Consider the following 18181-nt stretch of genomic DNA (forward strand, 5'->3'; position numbering starts at 1 on the left):
TGCCTCACTCTAGCTCACCAGTATCTCTGAGAAAGAAGCTTATACCCTTGTCTGGTTCCCTGATTTTGCTACTGCTGCTAGGGGACACCTCTACATGACCTGGCTCTGGTGGCCAGTGGGGCTTATGCTCACAAGGTCCCATAGGACTGTAACCAATGGAAAAAAGAGTTCTTAAACAGCTACCAGCCTCAGGGCACAGCAAGAGTCAACAGACCAATGAACTCAGTCTCTCCATGAAAGAGGCCTATTAGCTAATCATCATAGATCCAGCCTGAGAAGCAGACTTCTAATTAAGCACAAATTTGACAACTGACTGCAACCCTTTCCATAGACCTCAGAGAATGGGCAATATCTTTGTGCTTTCCCTCTACCATGCCCCAGAGCACCACTATTGCCTGGAGGGGAACACGTACATGTGTCTGATACTCTGGTTTTTATGTCTGGTGCCCTATTTTTGCACTGCCACCCAGGGGACACCCCCTGACCACCTGGTTCTGGTGGTTGTGGGGGCTTGTATTCCTGAATCCCACAGAAGTATAACATTCAGAGAGAAGGTTCTGGACAGTCTTCCACCCAGGGCACTGTAAAGAAAACAGACTGAAACATCCCCAGTCTTTCTATGAGAGAGGTCTATTTACCTGTCCTGGAGCTTCAGTCTGAGGGGAAAGCTTCAGGATTGGCACACACAAGGCCTTAGGAGCTAGTCTCAGGAAACTGGTCAATGTACACCATCTTTGTGCTTTCCCTCTGCATCACTATAGCTCACCGGTATCTCCCAGAAAAGAGAACATACACTTGTCTAGAGCCCCTTTTTCTGTGACTGCCACCCAGGAAACACTTCCAGATCTCCTGGCTCTACTGGCCAGTGGAACTTACGCTTGCAGTCCCACAGAACTTTATATATTTGCATACTTTAAAAGATGCTGCCTGAGGGTCTGGCTTGCAATCAGCTTCAATCTAGGTGCTGACTGAGATCGTCCCCTTTGAAATACTAACAGATTTTGACACACCCTCAACTATGGCAGTTATTAAATATAAAATAGGTTGCTTGGACAATTGCAAAGGTTTGCAAGACAACAAAGAGCTAGCACAGGGCTGAATGACAAGATTCATCTCCTACACGAAGACAACGCTTCAAGAGTGTGACAGGTGGTTGTTTCATCTAAAGCATACCAATCAACATAGAGAGTCAAACAAAATGAAGAAAGAAAGGAATATGTCCCCCCAAAAGGAACAGGATAGAACCCCCGGGGGGGGACCCTTAATGAAACAAAGATTAGTAATTTACCTGTAAGAGAGTTTTTAAAAAATGGTCATAAAAATGCTCACAAAACCCAAGAGAAGAATAAATGAACACAGTGAGAATTTCAACAAAGAGTCAGAAATATAAAAAGGTACAAAACAGAAGTCAGAGCTGCAGAATACAATAACTGAACTGAAAATACACTAGAAAGATTCAACAGCAGATTAGATAAAGCAAAGAAAGGATCAGTAAACTTGAAGACAAAGCAGTGGAAGTCACCCAACCCATCAGACCAGCAAAAAATAAGTAAATAAATAAGAAAAAGAGAAGATAGCTTGAGAGACATACAGGAAAAGTAGAATAACATTTGTATTATAGGGGTCTCAAAAGAAGAGGAAGGGGGTAACAAAAATTATTTGAAAAACAATGATATCTGAAAACTTCCCTAACCTGGGGAAAGAAACAGACATCTATATCCAGGAAGCTCAGAGAGTTCCAAAATGAAGAACCTGAAATGATCCACAACAAGACACATTATAATTAAAATATCAAAAGTTAAAGACAAGAAGAGAATCTTAAAAACAGCGAGAGAAAAGAACTTTTTATATAAGGGAAGCCCGATAAGCCTATCAACAGATTTTTTCAGCAGAAACAGTGCAGGCCAGAACAGAGTGGCATGATATAATAAAAGTGCTGGAAGAAAAAAATAATTCCAACTAAATAATTACCCATCAAAGTTGTCATTCAGAACTGAAGAACAGATAAAGAGTTATCCAGACAAGCAAAAGTTAAAGGTTCATTATTACTTAACCAGCCTTACATGAAATGTTAAACAGACTTCTTTAAGCTGAAAGAAAAAAGTGTTAATTAGTAACAAGAAAATATATGAAATAATAAATGTCATGGAAAAGCAAATGTATAGTAAAAGTAGTGAATCAATCATGTATAAAGCCAATATTAAGGTTAAAAGACAAAAGTAGTAAAAATAACTAGAATTATAACAATTTGTTAAAGAATACACATAATAAAAAGACCTGAAATATGACATCAAAAACATAAAACAGGGTGGGGTATGAGAGTAAAAATGTAGAGCTTTAGAATGCAATCAAACTTGTTATAAACTTTAAGTAGATTTTTATAAATGTAAGATGTCATGTGGGAGCATCACAATGACCACAAAGCAAAATCCTATAACTGATACATAAAAGATGAAGTGACAGGAATCCAAGCATACCAGTAAAAGAAATTATCAAACCAAAGGAAAAGAGTAAAGGAAGAAGAAAGAAAGAGAAACTATAAAATAGCCAGACAACAATTACCAAAATGTCAATAAGTACATCCCTATCAATAATTAATTTAAATGCAAATGGACTCAATTCTCCAATCAAAAGACAGAGTGGCTAAATGGATTAAAGAAAAACTAAGACTCATCTATTTCCTGCCTACCAGAGACTCAATTCAGATGTAAGGACACACACAGACTGAAAGTAAAGAGATGAAAAAAGATACTCCGTGCATGTTAATGGAAACCAAAAGAAATGTGGGATAACTATACTTATATCATACAAAATAGATTTTAAAACAGAGACTATAATAAGAGATACAAAGAAGGGTACTACATAATGATAAATGGTTCAATCTAACAAGAGGATATAACATTTGTAATTATTTATGCACCCAATATAAAGGCACCTAAATATATAAAGCAAATATTAATATATACACAAATGGAGAAATAGATAGTAATCCAATAATAGTAGATGACTTTAATACCCCACTTAAGTCAATAGATAAGTCATCCAGATAGAAAACCTATAAGGAGAGAGAGATCCAAGATGGTGGAGTAGAAACACTGCCTGCTTCCTTCCACGAACACATTAAAATTACAACTAAATTACAGAACAATCAACCTGGAGAACCACCTGAAGTCTAGCTAAACAGAAGTTTTATAACTAAGGATATAAAGAAGAATCCAAGTCAAGACTGGTAGGAAGAACAGAAATGTGAAATGGGCTGGCCCCACACCTCTGTGTCACAGTTGAGAATCAGAAAGGATACCTTGATTGTGGAGGTTACCCCCCCAGAGGTGCAAGGGACCCCAGCCCCACACCAGGCTCCCCAGCCCAGAGTACTGGCACTGGGAAGAGGAACTCCCGAAACACCTGGCTGTGAAAACAGTGGGGGATTCTGACCATCTGGGTGGGACAGAAGACTGTGGCAAATTCAGATGTCCTCTTCAAAGCCCTCACACAGATTCACTCACTTGCGGGCACTTACCTTGGGCTCCAGAGGAGGGATGTTGAATCACAGGGCATTGTAAGCATACAGGGGGCAGACTGAAGTGTGTGGCTTCCAGGCAAGGGCTAGAGAACAGTTCCCATTTTCCCTGTGTGGGGTCCTTCTCCCATGCAGCCAGCAGGCGGGCACCATCTTTCTTGTGCTGAACCCTCCCCCATTGGCCAAATCTGAATCTGAATTGGTCTGGTGAGCTCATCTACTCCACCCTGATGACTTCCTGGAACCCTGCCCCACTCAATTCCCCAAACACTGGAGGAACTTTCTCAGTCAGCAGCCAGCCACCCCCCAACCCACACCCCCACACCCCACATTGCACTCTTCTTTGGAAAACGATTAGAGTATGTGGGCCCCAAGTGAGCAGTGACTGGCCTTGGTGTGTGGTTTGAGACTTTTGCTACATAGCTCCAGGCTCAGAACTGGCACCAAACCAGAATCTACATTAACCTGGTGAACACAACTCTTCCCACTCTAGTGACTCCCTGAAACCCTGCCTCACCCAATTTGTGTACTGCACAAGGCTTTATCAGTGGCTGAATCTTAAAGGGGCTAGTAGGTGCAGCAGGTCTCAGGGTATCCTAGTTTGTTGTAGAGCTATGCAGGGCCCACTGGTGGCAGCTGTCCTCAGTTTGCAGCATGGCCTCTCCCACACACCTCCAGGTATAGCACAGTCAGTGAACAACAACAGAACACTTTATAGCTCTTACCAGGTAGTCCCTGGCCAGTCACAGGCAGTGGCTGATCTAGACACGCACCAAAGCCCTTCCCAAGAGGCCCCAGAACCAACACACTTGGAGGATGTCTTCAGACCACAGCAGAGTACCACCCAATTAGCCCCATAAGTGGCACATACAAAGGGTGAGCTCAATAGGCACCAGACACTGCTGGGGCAAATCCCGTTCAGTGGGGTAAGCCCCCTGCACAACAGCCCATAAGCTGTGGATGTGGATAAAATGCATAGCCAATCAGCCTAAGGGTGAATCCCACCCAGTGATGTGCCAGTAACAATCAAGTTTCAACTATAACAGGAGAGCACACACAACCCACACAAGAGAAACTCATGGAGCACCCAGTGCAGGTGACCAGGGAGACTGTGACACTGGGCTCCACAGGGTACCTACTACATAAGGCCACCCAGCCAAGACTGCGAGACATAGCAGATCTACCTAATACATAGAAACAAACACAGAGAGGCAGCCAAAATGAGGAAACAAAAAAATACGTCCCAAATGAAAAAATAGGAGAAAATTCCAGAAAAAGAACTAAACAAAATGGAGGCAAGGAACCTACCAGAGAGAGAGCTCAAAATAATTAAGGACGCCCAAGGAACTTAGTGAGAACTTCAACAAAGAGACTGCAAGCATATAAAATAACATAGAAACCATAAAGAAGAACCAGTAAGAAATAAAAAACACAATAACTGAAATGAAGACTATACTAGAAGGAATCACCAGCAGACTAAATGAAGCAGAGGATCGAATCAGCGATAAGACAGCAGAAAACACCCAATCAGCAGCAAAAAAATAATAACAATAAAAAATCTAAAAAAATAAGGATAGTTTAAGGGCCCTTTGAGACAACATCAAGCACACCAATACTTGCATCATAGAGGTACCAGAAGGAGAAAAGAGAAAGAAGGGATTGAGAATGTATTTGAAGAAATAATGACTGAAAACTTTCCTAACCTGGTGAAGGAAATAGACATACAATTCCAGGAAATGCAGCGAGTCCCAAACAAGATGAACCCAAACAGGCCCACACCAATTCATATTAAAATTAGAATAACAAAGGTTAAAGACAAAGAGAATCCCAAAAGCAGCAAGAGAAAGGCAACTGGTAACATAAGGCAGCTCCCATGAGATTGTTAGCTGATTCCTCAACAGAAACTTTGCAGGCCAGAAGGGATTGGCACAAAATATTCAACATGATAAAAAACAAGGCACTACAGCCAAGATTACTCTACCCAGCAAAGCTATCATTTAGAATCAAAAGACAGGTAAAGAGCTTCCCAGACAAGAAAAAGCTGAAGGAGCTCATCACCACCCAACCAGTATTACAAGGACTGTTTGAGGGACTTCTTTAAGAAAGGGGGAAAAATCAAAATTATGAGTAATCAAATGATAATTGCTACATATCTATCAACAATTGCTTTCAATGTAAATGGATTAAATGTTCCAATCAAAAGACATAGGAGGGCTGAATGGATAAGAAAACAACATATACTGCCTACAAGAGACTCCCTTCAGATTGGAAGATACACAGACAGAAAGTAAAGGGATGGAAAAATATATTTAATGGAAATGAAAACAAACAAACAAAAAAGCTGGGGTAACAATACTTATACCAGACAAAATAGACTTTAAAACAAAGGCTATAACAAGACACAAAGAAGGACCTGGTAATCTCACTTCAGGGTATTTATCTGAAGAAACCCAAAAGCTACTTCGAGGGGATGTGTGCACCCATATGTTCATTGCAGCATTGTTCACAATGGCCAAGATGTGGAGACAGCCTGGGTGTCTGTTGATGGAAGAATGGATACAGAGGAAGTACACATATACATGGAATATTGCTTGGCCAGGAAAGGGAATGGGTTCTTGCCATCTGCAGTGGCCTGGATGGACCTAAGGGATATTATGCTGAGTGGGGTGTCAGACAGAGAAGCACAGATGCAATGTGATTTCATTTACATGTGGAATCTAAAGAACAAAACAAACAAACAAAACAAAAACAAACTCATAGACACAGAGACCATATTGATGGTTGTCGGATGGGAGAAGGGTTGGGGGTGAGTGAAAAAGGGGAAGGGATTAAGTAGTGCAAATTAGTTGTTACAAAGTAGTTATGGAGATGTAGGGTATAGAATAAGGAGTATAGTCAATAATCTTGCAATAAGTATGGTGTCAGGTGGGTACTAGATGTGTTGGGGTGATAGATGGGAGTGGGTTGGGGGCAGAATGAAAAAGGTGACGGGATTAAGAACTACAAACTGATAGTTACAAAACAGTCAAGGGAATGTAAAGTAAGGCACAGGGAATATAGTCAATAATACGGTAATAACTGTGTGTAGTGCCAGGTGAGTCCTAGACTAGTCAGGGGGATCATTTCTTAAATTATACAAATGTCTAACCATTATATTATTACCTGAAATTAATATAAATTAATATTGAATATCAACTGTAATTGAAAATTTTTTAAAGGGAGAAAAGGTGAAGGGGAACAAAAGATCCAAATCTCCAGGTATGAAACAAATAAATCATGGGGATGTAATGTACAGCATACGGAATATAGTCAACAAGATTGTGATAACGTGGTACGATGTCAGATGGTTGCTGGACTTGTGGTGATCATTTCTTTAGGTATATAAATGTTGAACATATGGTGCACACCTCAAACTAATAATATTGTATGTTAGCTATATTTTAATAAAAATCTTTTTAAAAACTTTTTAAAAAGAATATAATTGGCAACCTCAAAAACGGTTTTTAGGTATAGTTATAGAAGTGGAAGTCAACTACATGGAATTAAGCAGGAAATAGATGATAAGAAAATTGAGGCAGTACAATATAGTCGTGTGAATCTGTCAGTGAAACAAGAGAAACAGTATTACAGCTATAGTGGGCTCAACAGGAAGATGTGTAGGTGTCTTCCAAGTCAGGAAGATCTACACCTTTGAAGAAGAGGATCCAGAGTTTCTTCCTATAATGGTGGATGTGATGCTGTGATTCTTTTGTAGAAATGGACATAGATTATGGCAAATGTACTTATTCTGAAGATAGACATCGGTGGAGAGTGAGTGCTTTTCCACATATAAATCTAAAATGGACAATAAAAGAAAAACAAGATTCCTAATTATATATTTTCTGTCCCATATTTCTGGAAAAGCAGGTTTATGTGAAAGACACATGGAATATTTTTGGCCTGTAGAGTCATTCTATTGGAGTTATCTTAAAAAGAAGTGGTTGTTTTTGTCACCACCATAAACAATAAAAGAACATATATATTATGTTATCTGCTGTTCCTTACAATACCTTTAGGAACTAATCTTTCAGACTTTAACAACAGCCACTCTTTCTGTGGTTGCTGTTTCAGTAAAACAAGCATGAATCCTAGCTCATTTCATTGCCTGCATTCATGGGCCTGCATTTTCCCAGCCCTAATGTAACAAAAGGGCACAGCGACACAAAAAATACAGTGTTTTCTTATTCTTGCTATACTAACGTCTTTCTCCATGCTTGCACCTGTTCTAATTTAGTTCAACTATAGGCTGTATCATGAAAACTGGTTATGAAGTTATTCGGAATTAGGGGGTTTTGAACAGATTTCACATATTATCATTTGTTATTAAATTCACTACCTTGAATCTTTAAGAGTTATTCTATCTCACTCACCATTTTATAGTTCTTTGTGTCCCCCACTTGGCACTTTGTGTCCCAGGCACCATACTCTGGACAAAGCAGGCACCTAAGATTGATCCTGTATCCCAGCAGGTGCATGCTGCCTTCAGGCAGTCACCAAGTCCTCTGGCAGCAAATAGAGCTTCCACTGGGGATGGAGAAATCCCTGAAGGTTGTTAAGTAAAGGAACTGAGAGCTTCTTGAGGGCAAGGACAAAGTCTTGTCCAGGAAGTACCCCAATTTTATCTCAGCCATGGTATCTCCAACACTAGATTCAGTCCTGTACACAATAGATATCTATAATGCTGAAAGAATGAACAAACAACAGGCCCGGTGGGGGCCTGCAAACATGCGCAACCAAACGCCATCCAGGCGTCAGAGAGCAGCTGGGCATGGGTGCTACAAGATGACGGAGCTGTTGTAGAACTGTTGGTTCTATTTCACAGATATTGTAATTCTTTGCTACAATTTCCATATTTTCTCTTAAAACAAAGAGGGGGGTTTGAGTTGTTTCTGCTCTTGGTTCTCACGGACTTAACTACAAACGCGCAGCACTGCTGCGGCCCTGTGGCGCGCCCCTCGCAGCGAACACGACACTCCTTGGGGACCAGCAGGCCAAGCTCCCCGCACGCCCCGCGGCCATACCGCGGCGATCCTGAAGGGGTCGCTGTTCCTGCGATAACCCCTATAAAGGCCCCGCCCCGCGGCCGGCGCCCGCTTGCTCCGTTGGGGACCCGGCCCCACAGGGTCAGAACGCCAGTCTGTTCGTCTTCTGCTCGCTCCCCGCTGCCAGCGGGACGTTAGCGGCCACCCTCGGGACTGGACAGGCCCTACCTCTCGACCCCCGCCGCCGCCGCCGCCGCCGCCCGTCGGGCTCGGAGGCGTGCGTCCTCTCCCCTCGCCCCGCCCTCTCGCCCCCCCCGGACGGAAACGACAGCTGCGGCGGCGGAGCTGGCGCCGCCTCCCTCCACCTACCACGTCTGCCCCCGCCACTCCCTCCCGGCGCCCCAGCCCGGCCGAGGCGCCTCCGCCTCCCCGCTAGGTCAGCCGGCAGCTCCGCCCGGCTGCCGCCCAGGATGAACATCATGGACTTCAACGTGAAGAAGTTGGCGGCTGACGCGGGCACCTTCCTCAGCCGTGCTGTACAGGTACTGGGGTTGGGCGGGTGGCGGTGACCCGCGGGGCCAAGGCGGGGACGTCGGAGCGCCCAGCCGGAGGCGGCGGCGCCCTCCGCACCCAGTCTAGCTGACCGCACGGCAGGAGAGCTGCGGCCGGAGGCCCGGGTGATGGGTGCGGCCTGGTGCCCCTGAGGGCCTGGCGTCAATTTTCTGATCCCCTTCTGCCCAACCGCCGCTCCCGGAAAGTGAGGTGGGGTGGGGACGGAGCCTGGCGTTTCCTCCCGCCCCTGGAGGACACCTTGAGTTCGGCCTCGAGCCGAGGCACAGCACCGCCCGCCTTTCTGACCCCACGACGCGGGTGCTCGTGTGACCTCCCTCCTGGGGCGGGCGGAGGCCTGGCGAGTCCCGCGGGGTTAGCAGAGAGACAAACTGTTCTTGCACCACCCCCACTCTTTCCTTTCCTCTCTTTCGCCCTCCCCGCCGAGTGAGTCTAAGAAGGAAGTTTTTTTCCTTTTCCTGCCCTTCAACCCAAAGAGCTGCCAACACAGTTCCTTCCAGCCCTCTCGCTCCATGAAAGGACGGCCCCTGGGCTTGGCAGCCCGCGGGAGAAATGGAGCTCGCCAGTTGGCGTCCGGACTTTGCCAAGGCCAAGGGGAAACGAGGAGTTTGGGGCTTTCCACTCATTCTCAAAATGGGAAGCACCGGCCGTAGGGCGAGGAGAGAGAGGGGAGACATTTGTGTTGTGCCTGTAGTCCCAGCGGTATGTTTCAAACACCCTTTAAGGGGCAAAGTTAACCATCTCGAGGACCTCCACAATCAAGGAAGTGTCAGTGCTGGAGAACTTGGACAGTTTTCTACATTTCCCACATTATGTCAACTCGGTGAAATCTATGAACAGATGTAAATTTCACTGCAACACGGGTTATAAACAATCTGGTGTTTAAGTTAATGACATAGTTACAGTAGCAACAGCACTCTCTTTTGTAAAGAGAAAACAAGTTTTCTAATACGGGTATCAAATGGATACTGAAATGTAAAACAGTTGTATTGCTTTACTACTTTCCTTGTCTCCATTACCCCAATTTTACTGGCATAGTGGCTCTTACATTGCACTGTTCTTGGCAAAAGAATGGTAGAACTAGAACAAGGTACTAGCTGCCTGTGTTGTGAAAAAACTGTCACACATTTCGCTAGACATTTAACGAATTATCTCCAGTCCTTTCTGTAACTTTGCCAGATAGATGTTATTAACGTTAACCTCCTTTTATATATAAGGAAGCAGCCTCAGAGAGGTTAAGTAACTTGCTTAACTTGCATGGCTAGTAAATAGCCAAGTACTTGCTGACCTACTACTTACTGCAAGCCACTTCTCTCTTCCTGGATAAACACTGCAGGTTTAGGATATATAGAATAATAGAATGTTAGATCCTAAAGAGACCTTCAAGATCATCTAGTACGATCTAAGCATTTCCATAACACTTAAGTAACAATTAAAAATGGGAAAATCCTTCTAGTTCTTGATTTCCAAGTTTTAAAATCTGCAGGGTGAGGCTAGCTGCTTTAACCCTCTGTCCCCCATCTTCCATTAAAATATATTGTAAAGACATTGAACCTTATCGTTAAAATAATTTCTTGATGTAAATTAGCCTACTTATAATAGTTCAAAGACAAGGTACAAGAAGAATGAGTGAATTGAGGGTCTGAAATTAAGTTTGATTTGTGAGACTTAATGTTGATGGCAAAAGAGGCAGAGCCTTTGGTATTGCTTTAGTGCTGATTCCCTATGATTCTAGATGCTGAATGCAGATTTTACACTATATAATGCCCCTCTTTTAAATAGCTAGATATGTTTTCAGGTATATAATCCACACTGCTTAAATAGTATGCATAGTAGAATTTTCTTTAAATTGTCAGTAGACTCACTTTTTAAAATCTGGCAAAGCTCTCACAAGATGTACTACTTTCCAAATGAATTATAATTACTCATTGTTTCAAATTCTTCAGGAAAAAGTTTTTAAATTCTATTCTAATCTGTGAACTGTCGAATAATTTTGAGTCTTAAAAACTTAAGTGTTTACTTCATGTCTGCTTATCCCTACTATTTTGGACATTGGTGATACTGCAGTGAATAAAATCAACAAAACATCTGCCCTTCCAGAAGAACTTAGAATCTAGCAGGAGATGACAAACGAGTGAATACATCAGGTGGTGATGGAGAAAAAGGCCAGAAGGGATTGGTTAATGGCACAGGTGGCAGCTCTTGCCATGTTGTATAGACATGATCAGGGCAAGCCTTTCTAATAGGAGGGGACCTCAAGAAAGTCACAGTTCATAGATTTTTGTGGAGAAAAGCGTTTTAGGCAAAAGGAACAAGTGCAAAGACTCTGAGGTTACAGGGGTGCTAGGCAGACCTGTTAGGGAATTATAACCATAGGACCGGCAAAATGTGACTTAATAAGAGTGGTAGCAGGGAAGGTTGAGAATCTATCCAGTACTGCTTGTCAGACTGACTCGGGGGTATGAGAGGAGGATGAGTCAAGGATGACTCCGAGGTGTTGACGTGAACCATTTACTAAGAAGAGAAAAAATTCAGGAGGAACAGGTTCCTTTAATATGTATTTTTATAGTAAGTCTGTATGTTAGAGATACATTCTGAAATATTTATAAAATATCATGTCTGAGAACTGCTTTAATAGATTTCAGAAGAAAAAAGAGGGGTAATTGAAACAACATTGGCAGAATGTTCATAGTTGAAGCTAGGTTATGGGGTCATGAGGTTTCATTATGCTATTATACTTTTATATATGTTTGACATTTTCCACAATACTTTTTTTAAATAAAATATGTTAGAAAAAATAAAAAAGGGTGGTTTCAAAATGTAACGTGCAAAATTTGGAGTGCTGTGTGGTAATTTTCAACAAAATACTGCTTTTTTTCTTTTCAGTATTTACTCAATAACTGAATTTCCACTCTAAATTGAGTTGACATCAGTATAGTGCTAAAGTGCCAAGTTTCATGCTAAGAATAGCATAAGAACTATGCCAGTTACTCATTATAAGTAATAAGAACAATAAGAATGGAATTCAGCATTCACATTTCCAAATAACAATTTCTATTAAAATTATACCTTACAGAATAGGACATTCTCCAGTTTGCCAACTACCATACATTCTTTTACTTTACTTAAACATTTTTAAGTTAAAAATTAAACATGTTCCCTGTTTTAAAAAAAGTAAAATTAAACTGTTAAAGTATCTAAATGGTCTCATAACTCCACTCTTACCCTTCTAAAATTTGTTTATATTCCTTGGTACTTTAAAAAAAAAAAAGAATGTTAAGGTGAAATATATAAATAACTTGAAATATCTGTTACTTAACAGTCTATTGAGATGCTTTTGTTGTTCTTAACTCCCTCAAAACAATAGAATACAAAAGCATCAGGCAATTTATCCTCGATCAATTGTTCCTTTATTAGTCTTAAAAGCCATTTATTAGTTCTTAGAATCTGTCTTGAGTTTGGCATTAAATACTCCCTTCTGGCCTTGTCTTTTCTCTCTCTTTCATATAAACACTATTCTTATCAAACTATTTTTTTAATTTCAAAAGTATCTTGTACTTTTCTAACTCTAGACTTGTTCATAAGCTAAACTCATCTTGAATGCCCTCTGTCTCCTCTCTGTGTAGTCTTTCCTTCGCTCATAATACAATTTCAGGTCCATCTCAGACCACAGAAGCTTGGTGTGAAATCATGTGTTATTTTTCAATTCTGTATGATCATGTGGCATTTTTCTTCTAATGAACTGTTATTTAAGGTCCCTTGGAGCTCTAAAATTCCGTTACTCTGTGGTTTTCACATCTCTAATAAGACTGAATGTCCTAAGGAATCGAATCTGTTTCTTTCTTATTCACTTCTCACACTATCCAACATGGTTCTTTTAATTTTTTATGTCATTTTAGCCAGGCAAGGTAGTTAGTATACATCAGCAAATTTCACTCTTTGAATCATTTAGCATGTTAAATAATTTTGTTATTTTTTTTTTAGTATTTTTCTAACATTATATATACTGACCTTGTAGTTGATTAATGCCAGTCTAAAATATTAAACTGTTTAATTCAATCTATATTTATCGAGTACCTGCTAGGTGCTTGGCATTGAAGGCTACTAAGATGAATGAGACCTACTTGCTGCCCTCAAGGACTTCATAGCCTAGTCCATTTGTCATAATTAACTATTAGTAAATATCCATTTTGTAGTAAATATCCACTTTGTGAATTATTTTCTTTGTTTAATCTTTCAAGTGGGCACATTTTTAATTCAGAATTGATATTGAAGTAAAATTTTGCTCACCATCTTTAAGAGTGTATACTTTCTAAAAAATATATTCTCAAATTACATTACTTAGGGAGGGAGTTTATTTTAAATTTCTAACATTTTCTTTGAACTGACTACTAAAGTTACACTGTAAACCTCATGACTGCCAGCTATTTCCTGAAAAGGAAATTCTTTAAAATTTAGTTTCAAGCTTGGCCTTGATCTCCCATTTAATTTAGCAAGCATTAATAGTGTGTCTAAGCTGGAGATCTAAAGATGACTACAATGCCACCACCCTTAACTACTGGCTCCTGTCAGCTGCTGTCTGGATGGAATTCCAACTTGGCCAAATAGTCTCGCAAGCCCTCATTTCCTTTGTAGAATTTAAACTGCAGATAACTTCACCATGTCTCTCAAATTCTAATAGATAAAACATGTCACATTCAAGTCCATGTTTTCTCATTATATAAAAACAGTATTTAGTGTTACCCCAAACTGTTCGCATCCATTGATGTATTGACGTTAATTGTAAACACTAGGTAGAAGATGGTTTATTAACCTGATGTTAAAATAATTATGTATGAGCTTAAAACAGTGGTTCTCAGCCTTAGCTGCACTTTAAAATTACCTGAGGAATGTTTACAGGCTGCACCCCAGTCCAATTTAATTAGAATCCTTACGGTTGGATTTGACATTTAAAATAAAATTTAAAAAAGTGTTTTTGAAAGCTGTCCCATGTAATTCCAAATAGCAGCCAAAATTGAGAACAATCTACGTTCAAGTTTATTACTACGTTATATTCAGAATTTGTTACACATTTTCCACAAGAAGTTTGCTACTTTTAAACTATTACTTTACCCAAAGAATTGATGGTTAGAATTTATATCAATAGATGTCTTTAATCACACAATCTTTTTACTTGTAGTGCAATTTTCTTTCTAGTAAGGAAGGATATGGAATCTGGGCTCCTTGGTTCATACTATAGGCTACATTCCTATTCTGTAGTAAAGGAAGGATTACAGTGCCTGGTATAATGTGGCTGACTCAAAGTCAGTCCTTCCCTTAAAGCAATATTTAGAGAAAATTAATAAAGAGAGAGGATTAAACTTTCTGTTCTCGTGTCATTTTACTGTATTACTAATGAAATATTGTGAAAGAATTGTATATCAAATTACATTTTAGAGAACACTGGATTTGGATTTCCATGACTTATATGCCTTCTGACTTTCAATGTAAATTGTTTTCACAAATGGATGTAATGATTAAATGGTACTGCTGTACATTCATTAAAATGCATGCTTAAAATTAACTGTAGTTTCTAATTACCAACAATTATCAAGAAACTACAAAGTCAGCCATGGTTTTAGACTTAAAATGTTGAAAACAAATTTTTAAGGGTAAAATTCAAAATTTTTGATAATTAGGAAAAGGATCTTTTTTAAAAAAGAAAGAATTGATAGGTCTTTTGTCCGTCTGAGAAGAGTACCGTTATTATGACTCTATGTTTGTGTTCAGGAAGTGTTGTTAAGGTCATAAAAGCCTTGAGGGCAAGACCCATGACATATGCTGATCATACATCTCATACAGAAGGAAATACATACCATTTTCTCCATAAATATTTTTATTAATAATTTAAACCTTAATTTACTTGATATGACTCATCATTTCCTGCAGTAGACTTATTTTTTTTAAATGTTTTAGAGAAAAATGTACGTATTAAATATTGTACTACTTTGTTATCTTAGCATGTCGTACCTTCTGATTAACAACGGAAACAATTCTGAAGAGTCCCCACAATGATAAAATCATGGGAAATATTATACCTTTACAATTATACATTTAAGTAATAACATTTAAATTTACAATTTCAGCTTAAATATATAACATTAACAATATTCTGTGTCTTCCCCCCACCCTTTTTTGTTCGTTCTACATAGGATTAAGGTTAGGTCACCCTTAATTTGATGATTATTGATGATCATGTAGGAAGCAGATGTGGTCTGTAGGATACAGCTGACCAGACTGCTGTGAACAAAGACACAAGGGCAAGGACGCACAGAATATTTTTGGATAATGGTGATAAAAAGTGTTAGTTTTTTTGACGTCAGCAAGTATTTACTAGAAGGGTAGTATAGTGTAATAAGACTATGATTCAAAGAGATGTGAGATTCAATCTCAACACTGACTTTGGGGAAAATGTTTAACCATTCTGAGCCTCACTTCTTCATCACTAAAATTATGATTTTTACCTATATAACAATTTTGTTTTAGTGTTTGATATAAAATGCACAGCTTAGTATGTTGTATGGCATTTCCTAACATGTACTAAGCCCTGACACTGTTAAGAATGCAGAAGTATGAGAAAGGTTTTATAAATGGTTTTATTGAGGGGGGAAAAAAACATTAAACAAAAAAGTAGAGGATAAAATGACCATAATGTACTGAAATGTGAAGCACAAATGTAGGTAGAGTAAAAAAATTATAGCTGTTTTCACTCAGAAAGTGTAAATAAACATCACATAGAATTTATTACTGATACTTTAAATACATTGTTCATGTGGGCCTTTCTACTGCTGTTTTCTAGACAAGTTTTCTATAATTAGACTCTCTCTCTCTCATATTTAAGCATTCCTTATATTTTTTGTTTTTGTTTTTACTCCTCTGAACTAAAATAGTAAAAACCTACTATGTTTGTTTGTAGAATCTTACTTTGTAAGTCAGCTTACATATTTTCTTTGTTTTTTGCTCAGACTCTTTAACAAATAAATGACTTGTTAAATACTCATCTTTGCTCTATTACACTTTCACACTCTGTTTGTCTTTTTTCAGTAAAAAAAAAGTGTATTTAATGAGCGATACCTGTAAGGTAGTGTTATGAGAATCACAGAGGAAATATTATTAAATAATTAAGTAAACAGGCCTTTTGACCTGAAGATTGAAGTATTTTATTTTCCAAATAATTAATTTTCTAATTTGATTCTCTGAAATATTATTGGGAGAAGAGTTGCCCTGAAACCTAACTGTATCAGATAAACTCAGTGATTATTTCTTTAATCACTGCTTATAAACAATGGTTAGTAATTTTTAGCCTATATGTTTAATTCCAGTGTGTTTCTAATACATCTGTTAGGTAAAGTTTAACATGATTTTATGTACTAAAAAAAATAGGCCTGTAGATTTCTACTGTTTAAATAATATTTTTCATTTAGCTCTCCTATAACAGAAACCATGTTTTCTAGTTCTTAACAGAGTTCTTTTCACAAAGACTGAGCTAATAAATACTGATTTTTAAATTATAGATCTGTTCATTGTTGTAGTAATCTGTTCTTGGGTATTAAATAAAATTAAGGACTTCTACCAAAAAATTAATATGCATAAAGGTGGTATTAATAATCCTCTAGAAGTGCAACTGGAAGATAAATCATCAGAGGAATCTATATTCTTACCTTGGATCTTTATATAGCTCATTTCTTATCATTCGGTCTCAGGTTAGTTGTTACTTGCTCAGAGAAGCTAATTTTCTAACCACTGACATCTCTCAATCCTCAAACTCCTGCTCCCTCTTCCAGGCCCAGGTTGCATATCTTTCTCCCTTTGAAGCCTTCCCTGATTCTCCTGCTCCCTTGTCCCCTTGTAGAATGAATTCTTCTTTCCTCTATACTTGAATTCATTAATTCACTCAGTTAATCATTTAGTAACTCACTCAAGAAAAATTGGACCACCTATGTTGGTCTTGAGTCTCCACCATCTTTTTATCCTTGTATGCTTATTAAAAAATTGTTTATTGTCAGTCTTCCCTATTAAAATTTAAGCTCCCAAGAGCAGAAACCTTGTCTATTTTTCTGGTTGCTGAAAGCCATGTGCCTAGAATAGTGCCTAGCACATAAGTAGGTGCTTAATAAGTATTTATGAAGGAATAAATGGAATGAACATATTAAGGTGCTAAGTGAAGAATTTTTTTGGTAGATCCTCCTTTATACTTGTACCGTGTTTCCCCAAAAATAAGATCTAGCCAGACCATCAGCTCTAATGCGTCTTTTGGAGCAAAAATTAATGTAAGACCCAGTCACATTTTACTATAAGACCGGGTCTTATATAACATTAAGACTTGTCTTATATTAATTTTTGCTCCAAAAGACCCATTAGAGCTGATGGTCCGGGTAGGTCTTATTTTCAGGGAAACAGGGTAGGTGATGTTCACCTAGGTGTATGTTTTTCTTCCCCCCCACCCCTCCTATTGGCTACTTTATCTGGGAGATTATCTAAACATTGGGAGTAGTAGGCTCTGAACATGGAAAATTCTAATCTATACTTCTGTAGGAGTCTGTTGCTTAGAATCTCAGGGATCTGTAGAGACAACCAGAGTTCTCTTAAGAATGACATTGCAGTTACCCAACTGATCTTAGGATCAGGGTTTTGACCTTTTGCCCAGTGCCTCGCCTGTCCTCAGTTACAGTATACTGCAGGCTTATGGGCTTAGGCAATAGCTTTGGAACTGCTTTTCTCAGTCCCACCCATTGGGTCAGGTCTTGGCTACAGGCCAGTCTCAAAAAAAGACCTAAGGCTTTACAAAAACTACTGAAGCTGTTATTTCTAGCCCCTGAATAAGACCTTTGGTGGGGGATTGTAACCAGAAGTCTAAGAATAACATTCTAGAGAACATTTCAGCTAAAAGTTCCAACTGATAATTAGTTGAAAGTATTAGACCAAGGAGAAAGATGCTGAAAGAAACAGATAATAAAACTCAGAAAAATGAAGCAGCAGAAGATATTTTAAGAAGTGAGAGAAAAAAAACAAAAAGTAAGATGAACATTAT

At 39.2% G+C, this 18181-nt stretch overlaps 1 protein-coding gene across 6 annotated transcripts in view; it reads left to right on the forward strand.

Annotated features, from left to right (window-relative positions):
• Positions 1-8698: 8698 nt before the first annotated feature.
• Positions 8699-18181, forward strand: part of SH3GLB1 (SH3 domain containing GRB2 like, endophilin B1) — a 38486-nt gene continuing 29003 nt past the window's right edge. Inside the window, exon 1 of one of the 6 annotated variants that reach the window (XM_019751762.2) lies at positions 8699-9083. In XM_019751762.2, coding sequence (XP_019607321.2) covers positions 9012-9083 — 72 coding nt within the window. In that variant the 5' untranslated portion in view covers positions 8699-9011. The remainder of the gene's footprint in view (positions 9084-18181) is intronic. The other 5 variants (XM_019751756.2, XM_019751758.2, XM_019751757.2 and 2 more) reach the window with 5 other exon arrangements.

The sequence above is a fragment of the Rhinolophus sinicus genome, linkage group LG06 (genome assembly GCF_036562045.2).
Source record: "Rhinolophus sinicus isolate RSC01 linkage group LG06, ASM3656204v1, whole genome shotgun sequence".
NCBI classification, from domain to species: domain Eukaryota; kingdom Metazoa; phylum Chordata; class Mammalia; order Chiroptera; family Rhinolophidae; genus Rhinolophus; species Rhinolophus sinicus.